The sequence below is a fragment of the Synchiropus splendidus genome, chromosome 12 (genome assembly GCF_027744825.2).
Source record: "Synchiropus splendidus isolate RoL2022-P1 chromosome 12, RoL_Sspl_1.0, whole genome shotgun sequence".
NCBI classification, from domain to species: Eukaryota; Metazoa; Chordata; class Actinopteri; order Syngnathiformes; family Callionymidae; genus Synchiropus; species Synchiropus splendidus.
The window spans coordinates 1,033,265-1,058,167 of NC_071345.1; the positions used below are offsets into that span (position 1 = coordinate 1,033,265).

At 55.4% G+C, this 24,903-nt stretch overlaps 3 protein-coding genes and 1 long non-coding RNA gene across 10 annotated transcripts in view; 2 read left to right on the forward strand and 2 right to left on the reverse strand.

Annotated features, from left to right (window-relative positions):
• pcmt (protein-L-isoaspartate (D-aspartate) O-methyltransferase) lies at positions 1 to 6,333 on the forward strand. Of its 2 annotated transcripts, none has more exons than XM_053880145.1 (8): positions 1 to 225; positions 2,563 to 2,667; positions 2,744 to 2,775; positions 2,855 to 2,959; positions 3,020 to 3,140; positions 4,019 to 4,104; positions 4,175 to 4,344; positions 5,221 to 6,325. In XM_053880145.1, exons 1-8 carry the CDS (start codon positions 171 to 173, stop codon positions 5,231 to 5,233), a joined length of 687 nt encoding a protein of 228 aa, XP_053736120.1. In that variant the 5' UTR covers positions 1 to 170; the 3' UTR covers positions 5,234 to 6,325. The 2 variants fall into 2 exon arrangements, with proteins under 2 accessions (XP_053736120.1, XP_053736119.1); XM_053880144.1 differs by having other exon boundaries at positions 156 to 225; positions 4,175 to 4,395; positions 5,221 to 6,333.
• Positions 5,816 to 10,491, reverse strand: lrp11 (low density lipoprotein receptor-related protein 11). Its single transcript, XM_053880131.1, has 9 exons — positions 9,719 to 10,491; positions 8,595 to 8,758; positions 8,011 to 8,152; positions 7,821 to 7,946; positions 7,597 to 7,755; positions 6,690 to 6,857; positions 6,567 to 6,626; positions 6,442 to 6,507; positions 5,816 to 6,378 (listed from the first exon to the last, which is right to left on the reverse strand). Exons 1-9 carry the CDS (start codon positions 10,386 to 10,388, stop codon positions 6,224 to 6,226), a joined length of 1,710 nt encoding a protein of 569 aa, XP_053736106.1. The 5' UTR covers positions 10,389 to 10,491; the 3' UTR covers positions 5,816 to 6,223.
• Positions 10,196 to 24,903, forward strand: part of LOC128767856 (uncharacterized) — a 25,498-nt gene continuing 10,790 nt past the window's right edge. For 2 of the 3 annotated variants that reach the window (XR_008416180.1, XR_008416182.1), the window contains exons 1-4: positions 12,135 to 15,475; positions 17,903 to 18,023; positions 21,192 to 21,545; positions 23,248 to 23,453. This is a non-coding gene — a long non-coding RNA (uncharacterized LOC128767856). Of the gene's footprint in view, positions 10,473 to 12,134; positions 15,476 to 17,902; positions 18,024 to 21,191; positions 21,546 to 23,247; positions 23,454 to 24,903 lie in introns of those variants that run through there. The other variant, XR_008416181.1, reaches the window with a different exon arrangement.
• map3k5 (mitogen-activated protein kinase kinase kinase 5) overlaps positions 10,605 to 24,903 on the reverse strand; it is an 18,880-nt gene continuing 4,581 nt past the window's right edge. Inside the window, exons 2-30 of one of the 4 annotated variants that reach the window (XM_053880125.1) lie at positions 23,271 to 23,410; positions 22,268 to 22,291; positions 21,166 to 21,359; positions 20,485 to 20,653; positions 20,148 to 20,254; positions 19,871 to 20,041; positions 18,586 to 18,698; positions 18,357 to 18,516; positions 18,140 to 18,293; positions 17,958 to 18,065; positions 17,460 to 17,506; positions 17,043 to 17,138; positions 15,818 to 15,899; positions 15,604 to 15,737; positions 15,418 to 15,545; positions 15,213 to 15,349; positions 15,050 to 15,155; positions 14,284 to 14,441; positions 13,980 to 14,154; positions 13,633 to 13,650; positions 13,392 to 13,578; positions 13,161 to 13,329; positions 12,918 to 13,103; positions 12,635 to 12,740; positions 12,341 to 12,572; positions 12,160 to 12,272; positions 11,503 to 11,615; positions 11,350 to 11,426; positions 10,605 to 11,255 (exon numbers count right to left, since the gene is read on the reverse strand). In XM_053880125.1, coding sequence (XP_053736100.1) covers positions 11,195 to 11,255; positions 11,350 to 11,426; positions 11,503 to 11,615; positions 12,160 to 12,272; positions 12,341 to 12,572; positions 12,635 to 12,740; positions 12,918 to 13,103; positions 13,161 to 13,329; positions 13,392 to 13,578; positions 13,633 to 13,650; positions 13,980 to 14,154; positions 14,284 to 14,441; positions 15,050 to 15,155; positions 15,213 to 15,349; positions 15,418 to 15,545; positions 15,604 to 15,737; positions 15,818 to 15,899; positions 17,043 to 17,138; positions 17,460 to 17,506; positions 17,958 to 18,065; positions 18,140 to 18,293; positions 18,357 to 18,516; positions 18,586 to 18,698; positions 19,871 to 20,041; positions 20,148 to 20,254; positions 20,485 to 20,653; positions 21,166 to 21,359; positions 22,268 to 22,291; positions 23,271 to 23,410 — 3,665 coding nt within the window. In that variant the 3' untranslated portion in view covers positions 10,605 to 11,194. Of the gene's footprint in view, positions 11,256 to 11,349; positions 11,427 to 11,502; positions 11,650 to 12,159; positions 12,273 to 12,340; positions 12,573 to 12,634; positions 12,741 to 12,917; positions 13,104 to 13,160; positions 13,330 to 13,391; positions 13,579 to 13,632; positions 13,651 to 13,979; positions 14,155 to 14,283; positions 14,442 to 15,049; positions 15,156 to 15,212; positions 15,350 to 15,417; positions 15,546 to 15,603; positions 15,738 to 15,817; positions 15,900 to 17,042; positions 17,139 to 17,459; positions 17,513 to 17,957; positions 18,066 to 18,139; positions 18,294 to 18,356; positions 18,517 to 18,585; positions 18,699 to 19,870; positions 20,042 to 20,147; positions 20,255 to 20,484; positions 20,654 to 21,165; positions 21,360 to 22,267; positions 22,292 to 23,270; positions 23,411 to 24,903 lie in introns of all 4 variants that reach the window. The other 3 variants (XM_053880127.1, XM_053880124.1, XM_053880126.1) reach the window with 3 other exon arrangements.

The window sequence follows — 24,903 nt, forward strand, 5'->3', positions numbered from 1 at the left end:
CGCGTCATCGACCGAGCGCTGGTCAGGAAGCTTGAGCGCGAGTGACGTCCCGGCGGTCAGCCGCGTCTTCGGCCGTGACGTCAGTGACGCGTGCCCGCCCGCCCTCCAACTCCATCCCAGTCGGCGCAGGGCGACAGCTGCTGCCTACTTGCTCCGCGAACTGCTCGACAATGGCGTGGAAGTCCGGCGGCTGCAGCCACGCGGAGCTCGTCAACAACCTCCGCAGTGAGTAGTGAGGCAGGGCCGAGGCTGCCGCGGCGCGCGCGGAGCCGCAGCTAGCTGGCGGCTAGGCTAAAGCGGAACGCTACCTTCTGCCGGCTCTCCACACCCCTTTCCCTGGAACCGCTTCCATCAGCGCGCGCGGTTGGAGGGTGTCGCCATTTAAACTCGCAGGCTGCGTCAGAGCGGCGTGGAACTGCGCACATTTGCGCCGCTGTTGGAGTTAGCTGCAGCGGCTAGCTGGATGTGCGTCACGAGCGTGCGTGAGTGACAGTTGTCAGCAGTTGTGCCGCCGCTGAGTGACCCGGACAACTGGGACCCGGCCGGTCCGCTCACAACCTGTGTGTGCGTGCGCGCGCGCGTGTGTGGTGGTGGCGGCGGCGGCGGAAACAATGGGTGAAGTGGAAGATCCAGCCACTGGAAAGTCAAATGCGAGTCACTCAAGTCGGGTTGTGAGGTGACTTCAACTGAATTTGAGACGTTTGTCACGTTGTTTGTTCTGAGCCCCCCCCCGCCCGGGGTCAGATCTGCGGCCCGGGGGCCAGGTCTGAGCCACCAAGTCAGTTTAGCACAAGAGTTTGATGTGAGTTCTGAACTGGGTGAGAATTGTGACTCCAGAGAAGGTTAGAGCTGATCACTCGGACTCTGTGATTCGGTTTGACGTGCCAGTGTGGGCCCCTCAGCAAGGCCCAGATCCGTTTGTCACAGATCAGTTGGCCTCACACCTGTGCAGGTGCAGCTCTGACTCTGCAACCCCCGGCCTCATATGCTGACGTTGGGAAAGTGGACTTTAGCGTCCAATAGTGACGCCGAAGCGCCGCATGTTGACACAAGGTCATGGCGGAGGTGGGGCTGAGGTGAGCCACGGGGTGGCGCTCCGTTTCCTCCTCATGTAGCGAGGAGTCTGTTGCTATCTCAAGCCCCTCTTCTTCTCTGACAACGTTTGGAGCCGTATTCCAGTGATGCTGCTGCACCGCTCCACCACCAGCTGTGTTCCTGAAGTCTCCCTGTTTCTTCTGAGGGACCTTGATCTGAAGACGACCTGCTCAGAAGATGATGGCTGCAGGGGGCGATCACGATTCAGATGAGCGGGGCTCATGTTGTGGCTCAAGTGTGCCAGCGAGCTGATGGAACATTTATCGCTGACTCATTGTCATGATACCCGTGATCCCACTGACCCCCCCGAGTATAAATATCAGCGTGCGCTATTAATATGCCGTCAAGCCCCACGGCAGGTCCAGGACCAGGTCCCGTCCTCGTCCTCTGCCCAGGCCACTCTGGCGTTGTTGGTTTCGGCCGAACCTCGGCTCACGTCTGGACGGCACCAACGCTGCTGTGATTGTCTGTTGCTCCCAACCATCAGCTGTCGCTTGGCATCAGCTGCTGCAGGAAACCAGATGGCAGTGGTTCAGAAGAGGACACACACGCACACTTGTGTGGTGTTGTCACACTTGCTTTGTCAACATGAACAGCACGACGAGTGTGTCCTCCTCTCTTGTGGTGGACCGTGCGTGCGTGCGTGCGTGCGTGCGTGCGTGTCGATCAGGGCTGCGTAGTGCTGGAGTGAAATCCTCGTCAACCCACATCAAGACCACCATATAGTACAGTAGATGTGAGGAGTCACTTTTCGCTGTCGGTCTTGACCCATGTTGAGTCTCCACAGTCTGAGAGACAAGACTCGGGCTGATGAAAACCTACTGTTGAACGTCCATGTTGTATTGTTCATGTTGTGGGACACGGTGGAGCATTTGGCTGGCTGACATGTGACGCCAGAGAAAGTCAACCAAGGGAAGAGTGGTCCTGGCTGCTAACATGTCCCTGTTGTCCTGTCCAACATGGTTGTGAAATCAAGTCCTTTGGTCTCCTGGACATCTCTCCACACTTCATATTCCCACCTGGTTTGAAGGGATCATTTCAAGTGATGGACAGCCAGTGAGGAGGAGTGGGACACACCACACTGAGCCCAGGGTCAGGGGGGGAGATGGGACACAGCCTAAGGAACCAAATCTTCCTTAACTGTTATTTTTGAGGCCTGAGGTCGAGAATGAATGAATGAATGAAGGAAGGAATTGGAATCCACCCCAAGACTGCAGCTCTGTAGCTGCGACTGACGACTGTTTTGATCGTGGCCCAGTCGTTGCAGTCTTGGTGTCAGTGTGTACGTGTGAGTTTGTCTGCTTCTGTGTGTCGATCCTTTTGTCGCAGTGTGACTGACAGTCTTGACGGACAGTCTTGACGGACTATGATGTCATTGTCTGACGCAGTGATCTGCTGTCCGGTGTCCAGGTCAGCTGTTGTGTGACGTGTCGTGTGGTGTTGCTAAAACACACGTCTGATCCTCAGAAAATGGAATCATTAAGTCGGACAAGGTCTACGAGGTCATGCTGGCCACCGACCGGAGCCACTTCTCCAGGTGTAACCCGTACATGGACTCGCCACAGTCCATAGGTATGCGGAGCCGTCAGCGCTCACGCTCGCTGTGGTCCCAGTCTAAGCTAACGCCGTCTTCTCTTCTGCCCTCCAGGCTACCAGGCGACGATCAGCGCTCCTCACATGGTAGCCATCTGACCCCCTCTCCTTTCTCTGATTCTGCCGTCGCGAGTCGTGACCTAACGCCTGGCTCCTCCTCCCGCAGCACGCCTACGCCCTGGAGCTGCTCCACGACCAGCTGTACGACGGCGCCAAGGCCCTGGACGTGGGCTCCGGCAGCGGGATCCTGTCCGTCTGCTTTGCTCGAATGGTGAGAGCCCTGGAGAGGAAGTGATGTCACGGTGAACTGATGCCATGGGTCGATGGGCAGGTGGGACCTGAAGGGAAGGTCATCGGAATCGACCACATCAAGGAGCTGGTGGACGACTCCGTCAACAACGTGAAGAAGGACGACGCCAGTTTGATCACGTCGGGCCGCATCACGCTCACAGGTCAGGAAGACGTTGCAGCTTTGCTCAGTCATTCTGCTCTGAAGAGCTGTTTTGAAGATCTTGACAAAATATTTTTAGGAACACGCTGAATTCCTTTGGTTGATGTCGACCTCGGTTTTTTTTCCCTTCATTTTGGTCAATCATCTTTGCTCTGCCCATGTTTCCCATCTCTTGCTGTTTAATTTCGACCAGCTTCAACCTTTAAGAAGTCTATTTATTTATGTTTTTTTCTGATGATGTTAGTCATGTAACGTCCCTGAAAACATGGCCGTGCTTCCTCGCTCCTGCTCAGTTGGACTGATCTCTACGTGCCAGAGCTGTGAGTTGCTGGGTTTTTGCTCATTCAGGAAAAACATTGGACTGAAGGTAAAAGCAGGACATGAAAATAGAAACGACAAACTTCAGGCTTGACAAGAAAGGAGCTGTCCTTGGTGGGAAATAAAAATAGCCTCTGTGAAACTGCAGCCAAGAAGCAGTGGGCTTTGGAGCAAACAAACCAGAGCGTGGAGCGCCGAGGTCCAGGCTGACCCTTGAAATGTTCCTGGAAAATTCCATTTTCATTTGTTTTATTGTTCATACTGTATCATACTTGCATATATACAATTTAATACAAAAAAAATAATTATATATATATATATATATATATATAAAATCTCAAACTTTAGAAGGTGTTGGAACAGAGAGAGTAGAGCGATGCGCGGGGTTGTGTTACAGGGTGAGGCAGCCCGGAGGATGTTTGGGGCGTGACGGGGTCAAAGGTTAGAGTCCCGGTCACATGCTGACCTGCAGGTTTGCCAGTAAAAGTCGGCTGTTTCTTTCCGAGTCCAGTGTTGTGTAAAGACAGTCGAAGTGCTGACGACCTCTTCGCTGCCCTCTAGTGGGGGACGGCCGCCTTGGTTACCCAGAGGAAGCTCCCTACGACGCCATTCACGTGGGCGCCGCCGCACCCAACGTCCCGCAGGCCGTGAGTCTTGCTCTCTCTCTCTCCCTCCTGGGCCTCCTTCCCATCACGTGACCCGCCGTGTCCCCCGCAGCTCCTGGACCAGCTGAAGCCCGGCGGGCGGCTGATCCTGCCCGTGGGCCCGGCCGGGGGGAACCAGATGCTGGAGCAGTACGACAAGCTGGAGGACGGCAGCACCAAAATGAAGGCCCTAATGGGCGTGATCTACGTGCCTTTGACGGACAAGGACAAGCAGTGGTCCAGGTGGAAGTGACTCCCCCCTCCCTCTCCCCCTCTCTCTTCTGGCTGTGGCAGGTGAAGCCGCTCGCTCCTGGAGGGTGCCGTGGTTTTCCTGCACGCTAACCCGCTCGAGAGCATGAGCGCCGCACGCCCGGCGCCGCCGCCGCCAGATCTAACACTCAGGGAGGCGTGAGGCGGCTGCTGAGCCCAGAGCGTCCGGGCCGTGTGAAGATCCGCTCCCCTCCATTGGGCCTTTGTCCATCCATTGCTCGTGTGTTTATAGTGATTCTGGTGTTTTTTATTTCTCCTCCTTGCTGTTTTCCAGCAGCAACTCAGCCTCAAGTTAATTTTAAAATCTTTTCCAGGCGTCAATCATTTTTTTGACAATTTTACTGACAAGAGCTTCTTGTTTAAGCTCTAAATACATGTTTGAATGACTTTTTTTCTGCCGTGAACTTTTTGACTTTTACGACCAGTGTTTATTTCTACCGCAGATTTGGCTCTGTTTTTAAGTTTTTCAGGGCCTTAAGATGATCTTTTAAATCTTTTTGACTGCCATCCCTTTTTTTTTAACTTTACATTTTTTTTCTTCATTAAAATCCTGAACTTCAAATGCTTTCCTGACTATTTTCCAGTTAGGCTGCTCTGTGTCTGGACGTGATGCTAGCATGTTAGCCATTAGCCCTTGCAGACGACAACGCTCCCGTTTGACCTTTGGCAGAAAGAGAAACTGCGAACGTGGCAGCGTCTTCACACGGCTGTGGTGCTGGGCTCGGTGGGAGTCAGGAGGTTGCGGGTTCGAATGCCGGCATGCGTTCTGTGGCCTCTTGCGCTGTGCAGCTTGCTGTGGTTTCTGGGTGCTGGAGTCCGACTGTTGATCATCTGCTCCGTCTGCTGCAGGGACGAGCTCTGAGGACGCTCCACACTGCCCTCTGCAGGAGACTCAGCTCGGGGGTGCGCCCCCCCCTCCCCCGCCCCGCCCCGCCTCCCTCCACTCCGAAGCATCTTCAAAACTTTTCTGTTTGGACCGAGCTTTGCTGCGAGGGGAGACTGCTTCAAGTTGGACACGAAACTGCGGAGGACGTTTTGTTTTTCCTGCATCTTCCTCTCAAGACCTGACGTCAGCACCATCTCGCTGCGAGCTGTGTGCCGGCGCCGAGCCTGTGTGTTAGTGTGCGTGTGTCCGCGCGCGCATGTGTGTTTCACAGCCGACATCATTACTTCCAGACCGCAGTATTGACCGCACACGCTCTCCTGGAGCCTCCAAAGAGAACAACGTCGCCCCCTTCAGGAGCGCGGTGTCGCTCTCTGCGGGCGCCCGTCATCTGACGCGGGAGTCACTGCTTTGCCAAAACACACTTCGAAGCAAATGTCTGTTCTTAGCACAGTGGAGTCGGAGAGGCGCCGCCTGGAACGGAACACCACAATAAAGATGCTTGACTTTCTCTGGGCTCCTGGGCTCGTCGCTCCAAACCCAACACACACACACACAGACCAGGGTGAATCATCCGAGTATATTTGTAGCTTCACAGGACAAACATTTCTGAATCGACAAGAACAAAAGGAGAATCTGGAGAGAAGGAGGGGTCATTTTAACAGATGACGTGACTTCACTGCCAAACAAACGCTCCCTTCTGTTGACAATCACGTTTTTTCTTCCACATGAATCGGAGTGTTTCAGCTAGAAAACGCTTCCTTCTGAGTATGCTTTTAATCTATGTCAGATTTAGGGTTTTTTCTTGAACACTTCATGGAAACTAAAACTATTCTGTTGTGGAACTTGGCAGGACAGTAACACCAACCTGAGGGAATTGAAAAACACGTGAGCTCGGGTCACATGACCTGCGAGGATGGAACAGAAGCACTTCCGGTCTCCAGGGCGAGAGCAGCTGTGTGGGCGGGGCTACAGGTACATGCCGTTGATGAGGTAGTCAGACTCCTCGGTGGTCAGAGGCCGCGCCTTCTTCATCTTGTGGCGCACCAACCGCAGCCTGCAGCCGATCATGAGCAGCAGCAGCGCCGTGATGAGGATGCCGAGCGCCAGGGGTAGGATGGCACCTGTGGGGGTGGGGCACCCGTTAGGATGGCTGGGCAGCGCGCGGCTGCCGCCGTGGCTCCTACCTGACTCTGGGCCTGGGTGTCCTCCCGTCACCAGGAAGGGCTGCTTCTGCGACACTCTGGTGCCGGCTGTAATGAGACCAGACCTTCAGCACGCGTCGTGGCTGCGGCGGACGGAGCCGCTTTACCTGTGTCCGGCTGGCGGGAGGCGGCGGGCGCTGCCGTTGGCGGTTTGAAAGCCGCGGCACCTGGGACCAGCGGACAGCGGGGGTCAGAAGCGTGGGTCAGAACCGGGGGGCTCAGCCACTCACCTCTGTGAATACATTCACCCACGCAGTCGGACTCCTGCAGGAAGTTGTTGTGGTTCCCCTGGCAACCGCCGTACAGGAAGTGCTTGCACTGTCCCGCCTCACGGTCAAAGTACCATCGAGCAAACGTGCCTTTACACGGTCCCACCACCGGGGCGGCAGCACACGGGTCTGAAGAGGCACAGAAACATAGAACATTAGAACTCAAAACATTACTGTTACCACCGGTACAATGACAATGATAATACTCTCAGGTACTTTTTCCTGTTACCACTTCATCATCAAGTAGTACAATGCTGCGGTAGCACTACAACTACTGAGTACACATGTCCCAATACCTCTGTACTGTACTTCTGCAGTGACACGAGGATACTACACTGCGACTTGTATTACGAGGTAACGCACTGCTTCTACTACTGATGCTACTATACTACAAACTAGTTTACTACTACAAGTGTAACTTAATAAACCTCCCCCAAATACTTGTATAACAGTTGGTAGTACATGTACGTAAGTATTTTTTTTTTTTATCACCAACAAATGCTCCATTAACCATAACTACTAGCATAAATACAAAGACACAGATACTGCTTCCCCAATTAATATGTGAGTCGACTGTAGTAAGTACTGTTCCAGTCTACTACTGACTCACGTCTGCGGCAGTAGCACATAATACCACAGCCAAAAGCAGGTACTACGACTGGTGCTCTGGGAAGTGAAGGCGGCCCCGGGTCTGCAGCCCCTCAGGGATCAGGTGACCGGAGGACAGAGAGCCCTTGTTCTCCGCAGAAGACTGCAGGACTCAGGAGCGTCCCGCCTGCTGGGCCGCTCGCCACCTGCCTCCTGATCCCAGCCGCCATGACCAAGAGGATCAGCACCGCCGAGTCTGACACCTTCCTCACCGACTCACCTGAGTCCTCCTGAGGCAGGTCTTTGGGTCTGTCCTGAGGCGGAGTCACATCCTGGACCGTCTTCTTGGGCTCGGGCTGAGCCACCGGCCCGTCCTCCGCTCGGCCCGGCTCCCCGGGCCGACCCTCGGGGTGGGTCACGGACTTCCGACCGCCGTCAACTAGGAGATGGAGACAAGTCAGCGGGCGTGCAGGGGGAGGCAGGGCCCAGCGGGGGACGCCTCACAGTTGGGGCAGAAGTCCTCGTCGGAGCGGTCCGGACAGTGCTGCTTCCCGTCGCAGGCCAGCGTGATGTCCACGCAGCAGCCGTCGTCGCACTTGAACTGGTAGTTGGAGCAGTGGCCGGTGCAGACTGGGGAGGAGGACGGGCGGCGGTCAGAGGCTGGCGGGCGCCGACGTGGCGCCCACACACCCACCTTCAGGCTGGTGCTGGGGAGCCAGCACGGTGACGGAGACGTTGTCGGAGCTCTTCTGGCCGGACGTGTCGGTCACGGTCATCTGGAAGGTGTAGAGCCCCTGCTGGAGGTCGCTGATCTTCAGGAGCCCGGGGTGAGTGGCCTGCAGGCACCAGGGTCACGTCACAGTCGCCCAGTTCAGACACACGGCCGACAGCAGCAGCCAGGTTCAACCACCCCCCCGGGAGCGACGGACGCAGCTTCTCTCTCCTCCCCAGAAGAACAGAGACGGTGGTGGAGGCTACGTCCCCAGAACCCACCCACCCCGCCGCCGGAGACGCATGGACACACTGGACCCTCGAAATCCTGAGTCCACTCCATCAGAGTAGAAGACAGGGGCGACGGCCCAGTGGTTCCCCTGGTGCCCCTTCGATCACAGTTCCACAGGTCCGAGCGCCGCATCACATCGAGACCCGTGCGGCGCATCTGTCTCTGTTGACGTCTTGTTGCTAACAGCGACCGGAGCTGACAAAAGCAGGCGGCTGGTCCGTGTTGACACAGGGAGCCGTGACCAGGTGCAGCTGAACTCATGTGATCTCACCCACCTTCATGCTGATGGCCGAGTCGCCCTTCAGGAGCGTCCACTCGTAGCGCGTGATCCCGTGGTCGTCCACGCTCTCCCTGCCGTCCAGCACGGCCCAGTCGGTGGGCAGCTGGATCACCACGTCCTGGCCGGCGTCACTGCGAGGAGGCTCGTCCACCTCCGACCCTGGAGATGCACCGCCATCGTCACCTTCATCATCGTCACCTTCATCATCGTCACCTTCATCATCACCACCTTCATCATCATCATCACCACCACCTTCATCATCATCATCATCACCACCTACATATCATCATCGTCATCACCACCACCATCATCATCATCATCACCACCTTCATCATCATCATCATCACCACCACCACCATCATCATCATCATCATCATCATCACCACCACCACCACCATCATCATCACCACCACCATCATCATCATCATCATCATCGTCATCACCACCACCATCATCATCATCATCATCACCATCATCATCATCATCATCATCATCACCACCTTCATCATCATCATCATCACCATCATCATCACCATCATCATCATCATCATCATCATCACCACCTTCATCATCATCATCACCACCACCACCACCTTCATCATCATCATCATCACCACCACTCTCCTCGTCACAGCTCGTGTGAGCGCCATCATCTGCTCAGATGAATCATTAACTCTGAAGCAGAAGTGCAGCCACAGGTGTGTCGGAGCCACAGGTCCAGAGTCCAGTCCAGTCCAGACCCAGCAATAAAGAGGTGAAGTCTACCTTCATCATGGACCTAATGGACCCACTTCCTGGGATTCAGACACAGCAGCTGAAGAAGCAGTGGCTCACTGAACAAACAGTAGCAGTTAGCTAGCGTCCTGGGGCCCGGGTCACCATCAGGTTCCCCTGCAGGGGCCTCAGCTGTGGACCAGGGAATGAAAAACACCCTCTTTGCTCAAATCCCAGCTGCCACACAGAAGACAACAGAGCTAAGCTAAGCTAACAGGCTGCTCCTTGCTCAACACCTGCCTGCCTCGGGCGGGTCCCAGGTGGGTGTTGATCTGAACCAGTTCAGATCTTCCGCCTGCGCTCAACATCAGCTGCGCTAATTCAGCAGGACAACATCGTTCCCACCTGGAGAGCCGTCCTGCGGGCGCCCCCTGGCGGGCAGGTGTCCGAGCGAGGCGTTGGCCGGGCGGCTGTAGGAGGTGAAGCCCGGCTGCGGCGCGAAGGAGCACACGCTCCTGCCGCGGTAGGTGCAGTTGAACAGGTAGCAGTTGAGGCTCTGGGCGGGCGGCCGCGGCTCCGCCTGCAGCAGGGCCACGGTGCAGTGCGGCTCCGAGCAGCAGGCGTGGACGCAGTCCCTCCAGGAGAAGACGCGTTCCGGGGCCAGCAGGAAGGTGGCGCCCTGCTCCACCGAGGCCTTGGTCCGGATGATGCGCTGCTCGGCGGCGCTGAACTCGCCCACGCACGCGTCCGAGCCCTCGGCCGCGCGGTGCGCCTGGCTCTGCTGGAGCTGCTTCCGGAACTCCTCCAGCAGCTCCTCCACCCCGGAGATCCTGGACCGCAGGTCCGACAGGGAGGACGAGGAGCCGCGGCCGAGGCCCAGGCTCGGCGCGCACAGCAGGAGGAGGCACAGCAGCGGCGGGGAGGCGGCCATGACGGCGGCTCCTCCGGCTCGCATCAGCACGACCCGCTCTTCTGGGACCAGAACCGCTGACGATGCTGGGAAGCGGAGGTTGTCATGGTGAGGGGGAGGGGCTCGTGCGCGGGGCGTTTCCGCTCCTGACGTCAAGGCGAACATGGCGGCGGCTCGTGCACCTGTTGTTGTTAGCAGGATGCTAACGCTGTCTTTATTGAGGATATGCCGTGGTGCGGCCGGCGTCAGGTAAGAGCTGCGTCTCTCTGTAGCACTACCTTAATACACAAATGCGTTGTTACATCAAGCCGTGGCTTGGTATTCTGCTAAACATTGAATTAATTCACTCTGAACAAAGGGATTTGAGTTCGGAAGCTGAGGTTGTGGCAGGATTTCGCTTTATTTTCAAACAGGAACTCACAACAGGTCAACTTGAAACAGAAGGACAAAGGTGGTCAGAGGTCATCACCAGGGTTTGCAGGACTTCGCCACACCTCCACAGCAGTGACGCAACTCTCTGCAGTAGAATCTGATATTAAGAATTCACAGGTCATTCCCCACAATATTTACATGTTTTAACAGACGTTTTAACTTACTGACAACGGGCATGCAGCCACATCCTTCGAGTTAAATTAAGACATTTAAATAAAGCGGTAGCGGTGGAAAAGAGCCGATTAAAAACGCTCGACCCCCGTGAGTTTGTGTCTCAGGCTTGAACTAGAAAACGGTCCAGTTTGTAAACGACAGGAGAACCTGCTTCCACCACCTCCGGGACCGAGTCTCCTCTGAAGTCCGACTGGCGTTAGAAAAAAAGTGGCACTCCGGGATTGTGGCTCGGAGTCTGCGCCCGCTCCGAACACCCGACTCTCAGGCGACGAGCTTCACTGGGGCAGCTCCATAAATACTGAGGTAACGCGGCGGAATACTGAGCAGTGAGGACGGCGGCGAGGGCTCCGTCACGCCGTAAGGCCTCAGGTTTGGTGGCGCCGGTGCTCCACGATGGCCTTCCACAGTTTACACAAGACTCCGCCTCTGAGCAGGACAGACAGGAGCGGGTCAGCTGAGGCTCCGCCTCTGTGCTCACTCACTCGTCTGATCGACGAGTCACTGTCAGGAAGAGACGTACCTGAGTCTGAGACTCTTCAGGTCCTCTCTGGTCACGTCGTGGAGGATGTTGGGCAGTGTGAACTCCTCACTCAGTATCTGGAAGGAAACGCCACAGGAAGTCATGGATCCTGCCCAACCGCATCCACCACACACACGGATCTGGGTCACGTACCAGGTCCACAGATGCCTGGTCCACGCCGCGGACCTTCAGCCAGTGGCTCAGCTCCAGGTCTTGGCGAGGATCTGCCGGCCGCTGACGCTCTGGGTCACATGACGCCGCGGACTCTGGAGGGACAGAGAGAGAGCGTGACCTTCGTTCCTCCACCTCTGACTTGTCTGACTCTGGAGTCCAGCTTGAATTCCCGGTCAGAACAACCAACGTCAACAGTCCGTTTGAAGACGGAAGGAGTCAAAATACTTGACTCTGATCCAGCGTGAAACACACAGCTGTCTGTATAAAGTAATGTGGACGACTGGACGGTCGTGAGGTCAGGGTCAGGGTGAGAGGCCGGCTCAGCCAGAAGATCCGTCAGGATCATGGAAAGAAACATGAAGGTGAGGCTCATGTTCAGGAGTCTGAATCCTGCTACTTTAACTTGATGAGCAGAAACAGCAGGAACAACTGCATCACAACGGAAACCAGAAGCTGGAAGAGAAGGATTGAGGATGGAATTCCAGGTTCATAGATGGGACCTGGATCTAAACCACGGAATTGTTCCTTCTAAATGAAGGAACCCTGTTTTAAAAAAGACAAAATCCAGAGACAGGATTAGAGAAAGGATTAAATCGGCGTGTGGCCCAGGTCACATGACCCGAGGGAGAGGAGTACCTTGGGTCAGAGCTCGCAGCCGCAGCAGCGATATCTGCTGCTCGCGCTCGTCCAGCACCTGCCGCAGCACCAGCTGGTACTCACGCTCCTTCTCCAGCAGCTGCTGCAGCAGCCTGGTGACATCACAGCCACACTCAGCCTCAGTGACGGGTCACGGGTGAAAGGTCACGGACCGGCTCACCTGTTGGTCTCCAGCTTCATGCGGCTGAGCTCCAGACTCACAGCGTGCGGCTCGGCGTGCGATGCGTGGGACACGGTGGAGCTGAGCGTGCTGACCCCCGACGTGGCCACCGTGTCGTCGTGAGAGGCCGCCGCGGGCGCTCGGCTCTGGCGGGCCGCGGTCCTCGCTGCGTCCTCGTCCTCCTGGTCGGCCGCGTCGCTCTCCGACGCCAGGCTGAAGTGAGGACGCAGTTCTGGACACGGGAGCGGGCGTGAAGCTGCTGCCTTCAGGGACGGTGGGAGAGCTCGGCGTTACCTGGCACCAGGATGGTGATGGCCGTCTGCACGGCTTTACGGATGATGTTGTCCAGAGCAAACATCCAGTGAGGTTTGATGTTGTGGTTCCTCAGCACCTTGTTGATCTGCATCAGAAAAAGGAAGAAAAAAGCTAAAAATCGATCGGTGTTCTGATTCCGGCCACCAGAGGTCAGCAGAGCGCCATCTCAACCCGAATCTTCTTTGGAAGCAGCAAAACGACTTAACTAAGATCAGAAACGACTTCCACTAGACACAGAGCCGCGTTTCAGCTGAAGACTCACCGCATCCTGGAGGCCGAAGAGCGCCACCTGCAGCTGGCTGATGGCCGTGCTGTCGAAGTCCAGCTCCAGCTTCAGCTGCGACAGCGTGCTGGCGATGATCTTCCGGTCGGCCATCCGGACGAAGTCGGCCAGACTGACCACCAGCGTGGAGATGTGCTGCGGCTTCAGCCGCGTCTCCTCGCAGCCCTGGGGAGGCGGAGCATCAGCGAGCCTGCCGTGACCGTGCCCCTCGCCGCGACTCACCTGCGACAGCGCCTCCATCAGGTTGGTCACCACTTTGTCCCGGTCCTCCGTCAGGATGTGGTGCAGCGTCGCACGCCGCTCGCTGTCTTTGCGGAGCATGAAGAAGCCGGAGTCCTTCTCATCTGGAGACGGAGGAGCACTGTGGTCCTCGAAGTTCTCCACCGGGATGCTGCCGACAGAGGGGGGCCATGAAGCGCCGCGCTACGCAGCCAGGAAGTGGGCGGCTCCCACCTGAGGAAGAGCGAGCGCGGCCCCGGCCCCTTGACGTCTCTCTCGCTGTAGCACTTGACGCTGGGCTTGAAGTTGAAGGGGTTCGTGTTGAGCTCGTTGTCCGGGGAGACGGAGCCGTACTCGCTGCTGCTGCTGGTGGTGTCCTCCACCACCACCGGCACCGGCAGGGAGATGCTGCGCAGGTACTCTGGGGAGAGAGCGCCGTCAGCTGAGCGCCGTGCGGGAAGTGACACCTTCTCACCTGAGCCCGGAGTCAGACCTGCGGAGCAGAGACACCAGAGCCTGAGTCAGCCGTCTCTCAACCACCTGCTGCTGACGTGCATCAGCTCAAGCTTCTCCTGCCAAACAACTGAATCCACCCACAGTTCCGGGTCACACCCTGGACTGAACCTGAGACCAAAGCCTCCACACTTGGTCCTCACACGTTTTGACCCTGAGTGACCTTGAACTGCGGGCATTGCAGCTGGTTTAAACGGCTTCCTCAAAACACAGCCGCTACTCTCTGAATCCTGATCCCCAAACGTGGATCCAACCCTCACATTAAACTCGCTTCGGGTCCGTGAGGTCGGCCATCCTGGCCCGACTCACCCATGTAGCTTTTGCTCTTCTTCTTGCGGCTGGTGACAGTGAGGAACTCGTCCGTCAGCAGGTCGAAGGCCGTGGCCCGGCGGTCCGGGTCGGGCTCGAAGCAGCGCAGGATGAAGGCCTTGGCCTCCGGGGACATGGACTCCGGGATCTCCGGGTGGATCTTGAACATCCCGACCTGCGGGGGTTCCATTTTGTCGTGTCACAATTACAGTTCCGGAAACTCCGGTGCAGAGACAAGGCCTCGGATCAGTAGGCAGACATCGCCCCCTCCCTGCCAAACCCTGCGTCTACAGCAACCTCTGACCTTGAACATGGCGGCCTGCGGCTCGCCCAGCTCGTAGAACGGCGGCCTCCCGGTAGCCATCTCGATGATGGTGCAGCCCAGGGACCAGATGTCGGCCGGCTTGCCGTAACCCCGAGGGCCTTTGTCGATGATCTCTGGAGCCATGTACTGGAGCGTGCCTGCAGACAGGGAGCGGTGTCAGGAGTCAGGTCAAGAGGAGTGAAAAAGCTTCTGTGGGTCATGAATATTGACAAGAAATCAATGATTAACCTGCGAGTGAATCAGAGAAAAAGAGGATATCAAAAGTGAATCTGAAGAAACTGTGGAAGAGCAAATGCAATGCAGAGAATATCAACCCAGCATCAAAAGTGAAACAAGTATGGAAGTCGTACGAGGAAAAACTTCCTCCGGCTCCTGCTCGTCTCCCTTCCCAGGCGACTCGACAACATTCCGACTCTCATTCCTCTGCGAGGACGGCTCGGTCAGCTGACGTGACTCACGGCTCGTCTCTGTTCCCAAAATAACCTGTTTGTTCTAAGAACAGCAGCCGGGAGCTGAGACCGGCGCGGCGAGTGGTACCGCTCCAGTCGTGGCCAGGCCGGCTGTGATTGGCTGCTGCGCTGGTGACCTCACACCTGAGGTATGCATGGCCTGCCACAACATTATGACCGACTCCCGACGCAGGAACAGCTGGACATGGACTCATGTGTCCCCTGACGTGACAGTAACAAGCGACTCAGGTAATAACACGGTAATAAGCTTTGAATAACCCGGCGCGGTGGAGCACCTGTGAAGGTCTCGGTGCAGGGGTTAATTCCCGCCAGCCTCTTGGACGTGCCGAAGTCGGAGATCTTCAGGACGCCGCTGTAGGTGTTGATGAGCACGTTGTCACCCTGAGGAGCGAGTCAGAGTCAGCCGGGACTCGGCAGGAGTCAGAGCGGCCGCCTCACCTTAATGTCTCGGTGAGCGATCTGGTTGTCGTGCAGGTACTTGAGCCCCTCGAGGATCTGCCGGGTGTAGAAGCCGATGGTGGGCTCGTTCTTCTTCAGCGGGCCCCACTTGGAGCGCAGCAGCGCCGACAGACTGCCTGCACACGGACACGGCATGGACGTGACGCCGCCACTGACCCAGGAGCCGCGTTCAGGCGGGGCTCACCTCCAGGCACCTGCTCCATGAAGATCTTGATGAAGCCGTTCTCGCTGATGGAGCCCAGGTACTGCACGATGTTCTTGTGCTTCAGGTGTTTGTGCAGCGCGATCTCCTCGTGCAGCGGCTGCGAGTACCTGAAGGAGCAGCGGCCATGTGAGGTCACCTGACTGCGCCGGCGCTCACTAGCCCCACCTGCTGTCCCTCTCTGGGATCTCCTTGATGGCCAGGCGGACCTGGTTGCTCAGGTCACGACCCGCGTACACCACGCCGAACGTGCCTTTGCCCAGAACCACCCGCTCGCCGTGCTCGTCGTACTCGTAGTCGTACTGCCGGAACAGAAGAATCCCAACTGCCTTTCTCTCGTGGACTCAAACAGAAAGTGAACCCTCTGACCTCTGGCACTGACCTCCAAGGCGTCGTTGTCACAGTCACCCTCCTCCGGGCCCCTCCAGGCCTCCTCGGTGATGCTGTTGACCAGATCACAGAATCTGCACGACACATGGAGCGAGTCTCACTCGTTACCCAAGTCATTGACCAAGTCACAGGTCTCTAAATTCATGCAAGGAAAGACCTGAGTCATTTTTGTAAGAGGACACTCAGCTCACAAGTCAAAACTTGAGGCAAAGGAAGCAGGTCTGACAAGACAAGTCCGAGTCGAGCTAGTCTTGAGGTACGAAACAACCATGTCTTTGCTCTGGTCCCTAGTGATAAACAAACCACTAACACAAGTCATGAAAGTGTTGACTCTTTTCTGAATACTGTCAGACACATGACAGGAAGCTGTGGACAAGTCCTATGCACGGTCAAGTCTCAAGGAGATATGCTCCTAGTCAAGTCGAGTCTGGAACCTATTTCAAAGTCGTGAGTCTGAGAAATACAAGCAGCCCTGAGTGAAGACAGGTCATGAGGTAGAGCAACAGGTGTGGAGACAGGTCCTCAGGTAGGTCTCAGCTGAAGGTGGGACACTACCATCTGGACTTGTGCAAAGTGTCAAGTCGGCAGACCATTGTCTCGGGTCATTGACTAGAGGCCTTGAGTCAGCTCCCAGACTCAGTCAAACGAGTCGAGAGGAGAGAAGTCCTCAGGTCAAGCTAAACAAGGAGAGAAGAGCTGCAGGTCACGAGTGGACGGCTGGGTCAAACACTCGATTGACGTCTGGAAACAAGTCCGTCTCACGGTGGCAGGACGAGTGGTCGTGCTGAGTCACTGTTCTTCCACAAACACTCGAACCTTCTCCTGACCTTCGTTGAGCTCCGGAGAGAGAACACACCGCCGTCACGTGTGGACACGCGCTCCCACTCAAACACCTCAGCAGCTGCTCCTCACGGCGCCATGACAACAGCAGCCGTGACTCACAGCGTGAGAGAGTCACAGGTCCACACACACATTCATCAGGAACAAAACCGTGTGAGGACCTAACAAGGCGCAACACGCAGCAAGTCACCTCGGCCCTGAGGAGTTCACGAGCACACGGCTACGGCTCAGCCCAGTGACGCCGAAGAACAGGAGAAAGAGGGAAGGAGCAACGGAGAAAGCCAAGGAAAGAAGGCGCTGAAAAGGAGCCTTGCAGGACACCACAGGACACGGTGGCTTCCCAGGAGAACCAGACTGAGAGTCGGACTGGGCCTCACCTCCTGCAGTGCATCTCCGTGCAGAAGTAGATCTGGAAGTCCTCTGCGTTGTGGAGCACGTAGAGGAAGGCGCTGCGCTCGTCGAACTTGGAGATGCTGCACAGAGACGCAAACTGCAGGTGGGACACCACAGCAGTAACTGACCCCTCAAAACTGGATTATCTTTGATATCATCTCCTGTAAATTACATGAACTCAATAAAATACGGAAAACATCTGAAAGGTTTCCAGACATTTCACGGGAGTCCGTCACCAAAACAGAAGCGGATTTCGGACTGGAGTCTCTTCTGGAGTGAGCTGGTGCTGCGGCTGCAGGCCGAGTGGTTTCCTAGCAACAACTGACATGAGCAGCGACGGCACTCCAGAGGTTCTGATCGGGAATCCTCAACCTGTGACCATCTTGAGAGCCTTCACTGACCTGACACCGCGAACAGAGGTGGCGCTGAAGTTCCACTCGTGAATCCCCTGTTGCTGCAGCGAAGAGAAAACATCGGCTCAATGGAATGAAAGGGACACTTGACTCAACGTCACGCTGAAGGTCCCAGGTGGAGCCCACGACACGAGCGGCGAGACCATGAGACGCCAGAGAAATAGCTTTCATTTATCTGCATGACACGCATCTTAAACCAGTGCTAGTTCCACCATCTGACGCAAATATGCAGATTTAGCTGCATATTATATATATTAATATTTTTCTAATATTTTCTGCTGGTTTTAATATAACTATTAAATGTTACTTTTATACATGTTCTATTATAACTGAAAATATACTAAGAAGAACATATATGAAGTTTATTTTGAATACTTCATCTAAAGTTGGAGACACTTCAGTATTTCATGCTGATCTCCTTTGACCTCCAGTGAAGCCACCTGAATATTGAGGGTCCTGATCATGTGACAGACATCAATGGATCACCTTGTCGTCGGGAGCAACATGCCAGATGGAGACGGTGTTGTCGTCCACGTCCTTGTTGATGGACAGGTACGACGGCTGGTAGATCTTGGTGGGCTCCAGAATCAGAACCTGGGGAGACCAGCGCAGCGCAGCTCAGCTGAGGGTGATCTCTGTTTTTCGGGCGAGTGGGTGGCGGTGGTTACCGGGAATCTGACCGACGACACGTCCTTCTTGGTGGCCTCCACCAGGAAGTCCATCCAGAAGTCCACCAGCTCCTGCTTGGGCGCCGGCTGCTCTGTGCTGGGCTTGGTGAAGTGCTGGTAGATGAGGATGGTCTCCACCAGGGAGCGCAGGTACCTGCGGAGCAGCAAGGTTCAGAGTGCGGTCTGGGCGAGGGGGAGCCTCGGCCTTGACTCTCACCAGACGGGCGCTTTGAGCTTGAAGAGCTTCTCGGAGGCCTGGACGACCCGGGTGTTGTCGCGGGCCAGGATGCTGGCGCCCAGGAAGAAGCCCACGTCCCAGTAGCTCTGCAGCTTGTCCAGGCTGCCCTTCTTCCCCAGCAGGCTGCTCAGCTTCACCCCTGCAGGACGCCAGACTCACCAGAGCTCAGGGCCACCAGAGGGCGCCGGAGTTCGGCATGAAAACTCACCCACTTTGCGAAGCTCGAAGGAAGTCTCGAACTGCTGCCCGGCGGCCAGCAGCAGCACGGCGTAGTTGATGCCTGAGTGCAGCGTGGGCTCCGACTCGAACCCGCGCCTGAACCTGCCGCAGACAGCAAAACTTTATTGATACCAAACAGCAGACGACGACCAGCAGCTTCCTGGATGGATTCCAGCCGCAGCCATATTGAGCTGAGCCCAAGCTGCGAGTCCCCTCTCACCACGTGAATCTATCTAATGAGTAATCGGCTGATGAGGAGGAGGAGGGGGTGACAGCCATCACCCGCCGCTGCCAGCTCTCTAGCACACTCTCTCTCTCCTGCCTGAAAATAGCAGCTGGTTCCAGGAAGCTGATTCCACAGCTTGGAAGAAGAACAGGCAGCGGTGAGACGGACTTGTTAAGAGGTCACATGACCTTCTTAGCGTTTTAAGTGGTGTCCGTTACGGTGATTTTCCTCGCGTCCATAACGTCTCAAACTGAGACGGAAAACAGCCCATTCCCCGACGCCACGCGAATGAAGCTAGCTATGATGCCCCGCTAACACAACTGCACCCGCCATTTTCACACTTCTGATTTAGCTCTGTCGCGTAAATCGCCCTGACTGGACGACAAGCTAGCCTGTCTTAAACCTGACAGTTACGCATTAGCTGTCTCACGCTAACAGCCGTGGAGATTCACCGTGATATTTTTGATCAACTACAACTTCCTGTTTACAGCAGCGTGAATTCAACACAGCATGAGTCATGGATTTCTCTCAGCAGCCACTTAGCTGCGGCCATGAAGGCACTTGTTGTTGGCTGGACCTCAGACCTCAGCAGGCACCTCAAACGAAAGAAAATGGAAGTGTAGATCAACAGTTTCACAGGAAGGAGAAGCACTTCAAATGAGAACGGAACCACGAAGCCCGGACCACTGATGCTAGTCGCAGAGACACTGGCCTTCCTGAGAACAGACAGCTTCGTCCAAACAAGCAGCGCCACTTAAGGGGGATTCTTAACCGACTGAAGACATGAGCAGCCATGACAGGAAGACTGTGGGAGTCAGTCCAGTCAGTGACCACAAAGGCACCGTAGCGTGGAGAGGCTTCGAAGCTGCCGCATCTTTGCCGACTGGAGTCGGGTCCAAGAGCGTCCAATGCTTCTGCTCTGTGAAGGACTCCCAGGGGTTTGGAGCTCACACTCAAACGTGTCATCGGCTAGGCTAGGCTCCCTGCAGCTGCTATGACCTTTCACCCCTCGGTGTCCTCAGGCAGACCTCCTCGGCGAGAGACTCACCACAGCGTGCCGCTGTCTCGACTCTGAGTGTCCGTGAAGTGAGACTCCAGGAACATGTCCTTGTAGATCCGTCCCACCAGGCAGTAGATGTCCGACGCCACCTGGTCCTCGCCCTCCACCAGGGGGAGCATGATGTCCAGAGCCTTCTGTCTGTCCCCGGGCACATTCCGCCTGAGAAGATGAGCACAAACACGGTGGTGAAGACCAGGTTCCTCCGCCGGCACCACTGGAGCCTGACTCAGCACATCTCACTTCCTGGTGCGTCGTCCAAACCTACCGATTCAGAGCGAAGGCGTAGTGGAACTTGACGTGGGGGTGAGCCATGGGGTCAAAGGTGGGCAGCTTCTCCAGGGTCTCTACCAGTTTGATGATAGACTCGTAGTCCTGCAGAGAAAGAGGAACATGACCTCTAGCTGCGACGCTGACTGTCAAATCCCGCCAAACATGACGGACCAAGGTGGGCCAGAATGGACCCGGAGGAAGAGGAGGTCTTGCAGGATCTGATGAGGGACACCCCTCTCGCTGACCTCTGGTGACCTTTTAAAGCTTACGACACCGAGCCCTTCCAAGCTCCTGCCTCACTAACTCGCCAGCAAGTGGTCTGCCGCTCTGACCTGTATGTCTCGGTACGTCAGCAGCAGGTTGATGACGATGTCCACAGACAAACACTCCACGTTGTCCAGGCGCTGCTGGATCCGGTTCAGCTCGGCAGCCAGCTCCATCCCGGTGTAGAGCTCGCGGGCCTTGCGGATCTCGCTCAGGATGGTTTCACGAAAGTACTGGCTGCAACAGGACAAGCGTTTGAGTCGGTTTCAGAGCAAAGTAAAAGCGGGACGTGCTGTAAATGGATCAGAGTCCAGCTCCTGGGCGACTGACTGAGACTGTCAGAGGCTCCCTCAAAAGTCTTGCTATGATCCATTTGAAAGAAATTACTTTGATCTCTTCCAGGCCACGTGTGGCCCAGGTCTGGTCCGGCAGGTTATCATAACGTGAAACCTGGACACTTTTGGTCATTAATAACCTTTACTCATGTGGTTGTGGTTCTACATTGATGTACAGTACATGTACAGTTTTAGAAATTTGTCGACAAATGAACTCCATTAACTTAGATTTGAAGTTGTTTTTACAGTAGGGATATTTATAGTTTGGGAGAAAAACTGTGGGAAGTATTATTTTTCAGAATTGTATTGCTGTAACATTTCCTGACTTCAAATGAATGAAACCATCTTCGTCATTCTACACCACACTGAAGTGTTCAGGTGGAAGATGGCTTCAAAGGTGCGTTGCCAACTCACTGCGAGTTTCCCTCTGACACCTTCAGCAGCTGGATGAAGCGCTCCAGCAGCGGCAGGCAGAGCGGGCCCAGCAGCACCTCCAGGCTGGGCTGCATCAGCTGGGTCAGGCCCTTCATCAGGCTGCCGTCGCAGCAGTACACCTTGCTGTGCGGCGTCACCATGTAGGGGATGAAGGTGTAGTTGGCCGAGCAGCTCTGAGGACACAGCAGGGGGTCACAATGTTGCATGTGCTGGGACCATGGCGACAGCCCCTCACTGCACTGACAACAGGGAGGAGCTGGAGTCTCAGATCAGGAAGTGACTTGACTCTGCTCCACTTCCTGCTGCCCAGCGATGACATCATCGGCATTTGAATAGCAACCGTCACTTGGCAGTTCCAGGTATTGGTACTTCATGTTCCCTCTGCACGTGCATGCACGCAGACACACACAAACACACACACACACTGGTTCCACTCTGCTTCACTCCACACACGTGTAACACACACATACAATTTCACACTTTCAAGTCGCACATCACACATTTGGATGCACAAAAACAAGCACATGCACGGCATCACTGAGCGCACAAACAAAACTATTTCTGACAAACCAAAGCTGGTCTCTCTCTGACCGCTTCAGCTGACTTTCTCCACACTTCAGCAGGAGAACGAAACTGCTGAAGTGCAGCAGGCGGAGGACAGCGAGGGCGCGCCGGAGATCAGGGACCTTGCTCTCTCTCAGAGTCATTATCAGCTCACACACACGCTGCTCTGCGAGTCAGAGATCTGGCCGCCACACACACACACCAGACGTGCAGTCAGTTCTGCTGCTCAGACACACATGTCCGCAGCGTCTCTACCCGGGTGGAAGGAAGTGAGAGAGACGACCAGCTCAGTTAGCATCTCCCTGCAGGAGCAAACATGGCCTCTCTGGTCAGCGCTGCTGTCGAGATGTTCGACCGTAAACGCTTCCCTGCGCCGCTTCCTTTCTGTCGCTGCTCTCAGCTGATTTGAATGTTGCAGACTTTGCTAGTCAAACTGAGGAGCCAACATCAGTGCACAGAGTCGTGCAAGACTTCGCCAAACCTGTGAGCGACACGAGACACGGAGGAGTGAACTCACAGTGTTCTTCTGGCAGATGATCTCCTGCAGGGAAGAAGACACAACCGTTAGCTCTGCGCCACCACACCTGTCTTGATACAGTTGCAGCCATGAGCACCAGGTGCCACACCAGGTGGCACTGTTCATGGTGTGTGACTGGTGTGCGACCTGGTGTGCTACCTAGCTTGTGACCTGGCGTACGACGTGGCGTGCTACCTAGCTTGCGACCTGGCGTGCTACCTAGCTTGTGACCTGGCGTACGACCTGGCGTGCTACCTAGCTTGCGACCTGGCTTGTGACCTGGTGTGCTACCTAGCTTGTGACGTGGTGTGCTACCTAGCTTGCGACCGAGCGTGCTACCTAGCTTGCGACCGAGCGTGCTACCTAGCTTGTGATGTGCATGCGACCTGGCGTGGGATCTCGCTTTTGACTTGGCGTGCAGCCGCGTCACGCTCAGCGCTGCTCAGTCAGCAGAAGAAGAGTGCTGCTACATCGTCTGCTAAATTTAAATTCTCTCTCCGATTTTGTTGCCAGAGCATGAGTCAGCAAAAATGTGTTTGGCCGTGAACCTAGCTTTTTCTCTTTTTAACAACCTGCTGCCAACCGCGGATGATTCACGGCGCTAGTGTCAGGTTTATGTAACGTCCGTGTCAGTACCAGGATGTTTGGAAGCTGCACGGTGATTCAGAGGACCACGTCCTGGAGGCTACACGCTCAGCTCCGAGAGGTTCCCGGTGAACAGCGCCAGGCCGTTCTAAAATAAGTCTGCACTCCGGTTATTGGAGAGTTTCATGATGCGGCACTTCCGCTCCCACCATTCCCGGGATTATCACAGATTAACAGCCGCAACATCAGTCTCGTGATTGAATTAGACACATCCTGCATAACAGGAAATGCAATTTTTATGTAATATATATATATATATATATATATATATAATAGATTGTATATTATTAAGTTAATTCTGCTATTTGGATTTGCTGAGTCATGTGTTTGGTCAGGTGACCTGGCGCTATGGACTCACCTGCAGCGACTGGATGGAGTCAGAGTTGGTGTCGCAGTACAGGATGATGTTGTTGGCCATGCAGAAGCTCTCTCGCACCCCCAGGTGGTAGAAGAGGGACGGCTGGCGGAAGGCGTCGGTCATCTCCACCACCGCGATGTCTGCGGGTCACAGAGGCGGGTCACACCCCGCAGCTCCAGAGAGGTACGTTCACAGCAGACGCTCTCAGACTGTGGCGCGCCACATCTGTCACGTCACATTGTGTGTTCACCAATCACAGCCCAGAACGCATCAGCCAGAACCCTCACCACTGACTGAGGACCTTAAATATGACGTCACTCGTCGACCAGTAAACTCAGCTGCGACCAATTTAATGGTTGAACGTCGGTGGGTAGTGGCCATAAAAATAAATAAACACACTGAAAGATCTGGAATTATTTAGCTCATATATAGAGAATATAGAAAATTATAGAAATATAGAAAATTCTGCAGAAAGGGGTGAAGCAAAATTCAAAAAAATAGCCTGCACATATGAGAGGAAAACATGGATGATGAGCGAAATGGGAACAAACCTCTAACGTGTGAGAGTGTGTCCCTGCAGCTGACGTGTGTGTGTGTGTGTGTGTGTGTGTGTGTGTGTGTGTGTGTGTGTGTGTGTGTGTGTGTGTGTGTGTGTGTGTGTGTGTGTGTGTGTGTGTGTGTGTGTGTGTGTGTGTGTGTGTGTGTGTGTGTGTGTGTGTGTGAGCGCAGAAGCACTCCACCTCACGCTGAAGCGCAGAACAAATGTTGACCTCAGAACCGGTCGGATCTGTCACGTGTCCCGATGTTGACTCTCACAGCAGCTCACGGCTCCGGCAGGTACCAGCGGCACAAAATCCATTACATAATATCAGCCATGCAGTTACCATGGCGACGCGGCAGAGACTCGTTCTGTCCTCGCCGCCTCTCCGCCACATGTAACGTAGCACTCGACATCACGCTCCGACACAGGGAGCTGCACCTCGGGTTAGGGCTTCACTGGGTTCCCTGAAGGCACCGCTGTGCTCATGTAGCCGAGGTGCCACCTGTTAACAGGCGAGCACCCGCAAACACGCGACAGGGGGCGGTGATGGTCCCATCAGTCCCTGTGGAGAGGCTTCATCCAGAACCAACGCGCACACACACGCTTGTCTGGCTATCCCTTTGGGGGCCATCGCCCTTTCCCCAGCCTCTCCCCCTAAACCTAACCATCTAAAACACATGGCTCACCTGAACCAGGACTCTGAACCAGACTGGAACCCAGATAGGTTCAAGTTCCAACCCTCAAACTGAACCTTAAATTGGCTGGCAAAATGTTCCCACAAGTACAGCTAAACCAGGTGCACACACACATAGAGGCCTGGAATGTTTGCTTGTAAATACAGTCATGGGACCAGAAGCAGCTCGGCGAGGGTCCGGCTGGGAGCGCGATGCCTCAGAGGGGCCGGACTCCAGTTCCAGAGGACGAGCCGCGACGGACCCGTGGACTGTGAGAAAGCTCGGCTTCACTTCCTCCTTTTTCTCTCAGCCAACAAGTTGCAGGTTGTTGAGCGGCATGTGAGCAATGTTTCGATCTGATCTCAGTCACATGATACGGCGCAGCTTTCCCAGCATAAAAGCTTCTTTCAAGTGGAGG

Excerpts from the sequence above, each read along its gene's own strand:
- pcmt (XM_053880145.1), top strand. The coding sequence starts at position 171 with ATGGCGTGGAAGTCCGGCGGCTGCAGCCACGCGGAGCTCGTCAACAAC. Across the intron at positions 226-2,562 it reads GCTCGTCAACAACCTCCGCA|AAAATGGAATCATTAAGTCG; the intron begins GTGAGTAGTGAG and ends TCTGATCCTCAG. Across the intron at positions 3,141-4,018 it reads GGGCCGCATCACGCTCACAG|TGGGGGACGGCCGCCTTGGT; the intron begins GTCAGGAAGACG and ends GCTGCCCTCTAG.
- lrp11 (XM_053880131.1), bottom strand. The coding sequence starts at position 10,388 with ATGTTCGCCTTGACGTCAGGAGCGGAAACGCCCCGCGCACGAGCCCCT. Across the intron at positions 8,153-8,594 it reads ACTCGGCCATCAGCATGAAG|GCCACTCACCCCGGGCTCCT; the intron begins GTGGGTGAGATC and ends TGGTGCCTGCAG. Across the intron at positions 7,947-8,010 it reads TCCCCAGCACCAGCCTGAAG|TCTGCACCGGCCACTGCTCC; the intron begins GTGGGTGTGTGG and ends CCTCCTCCCCAG.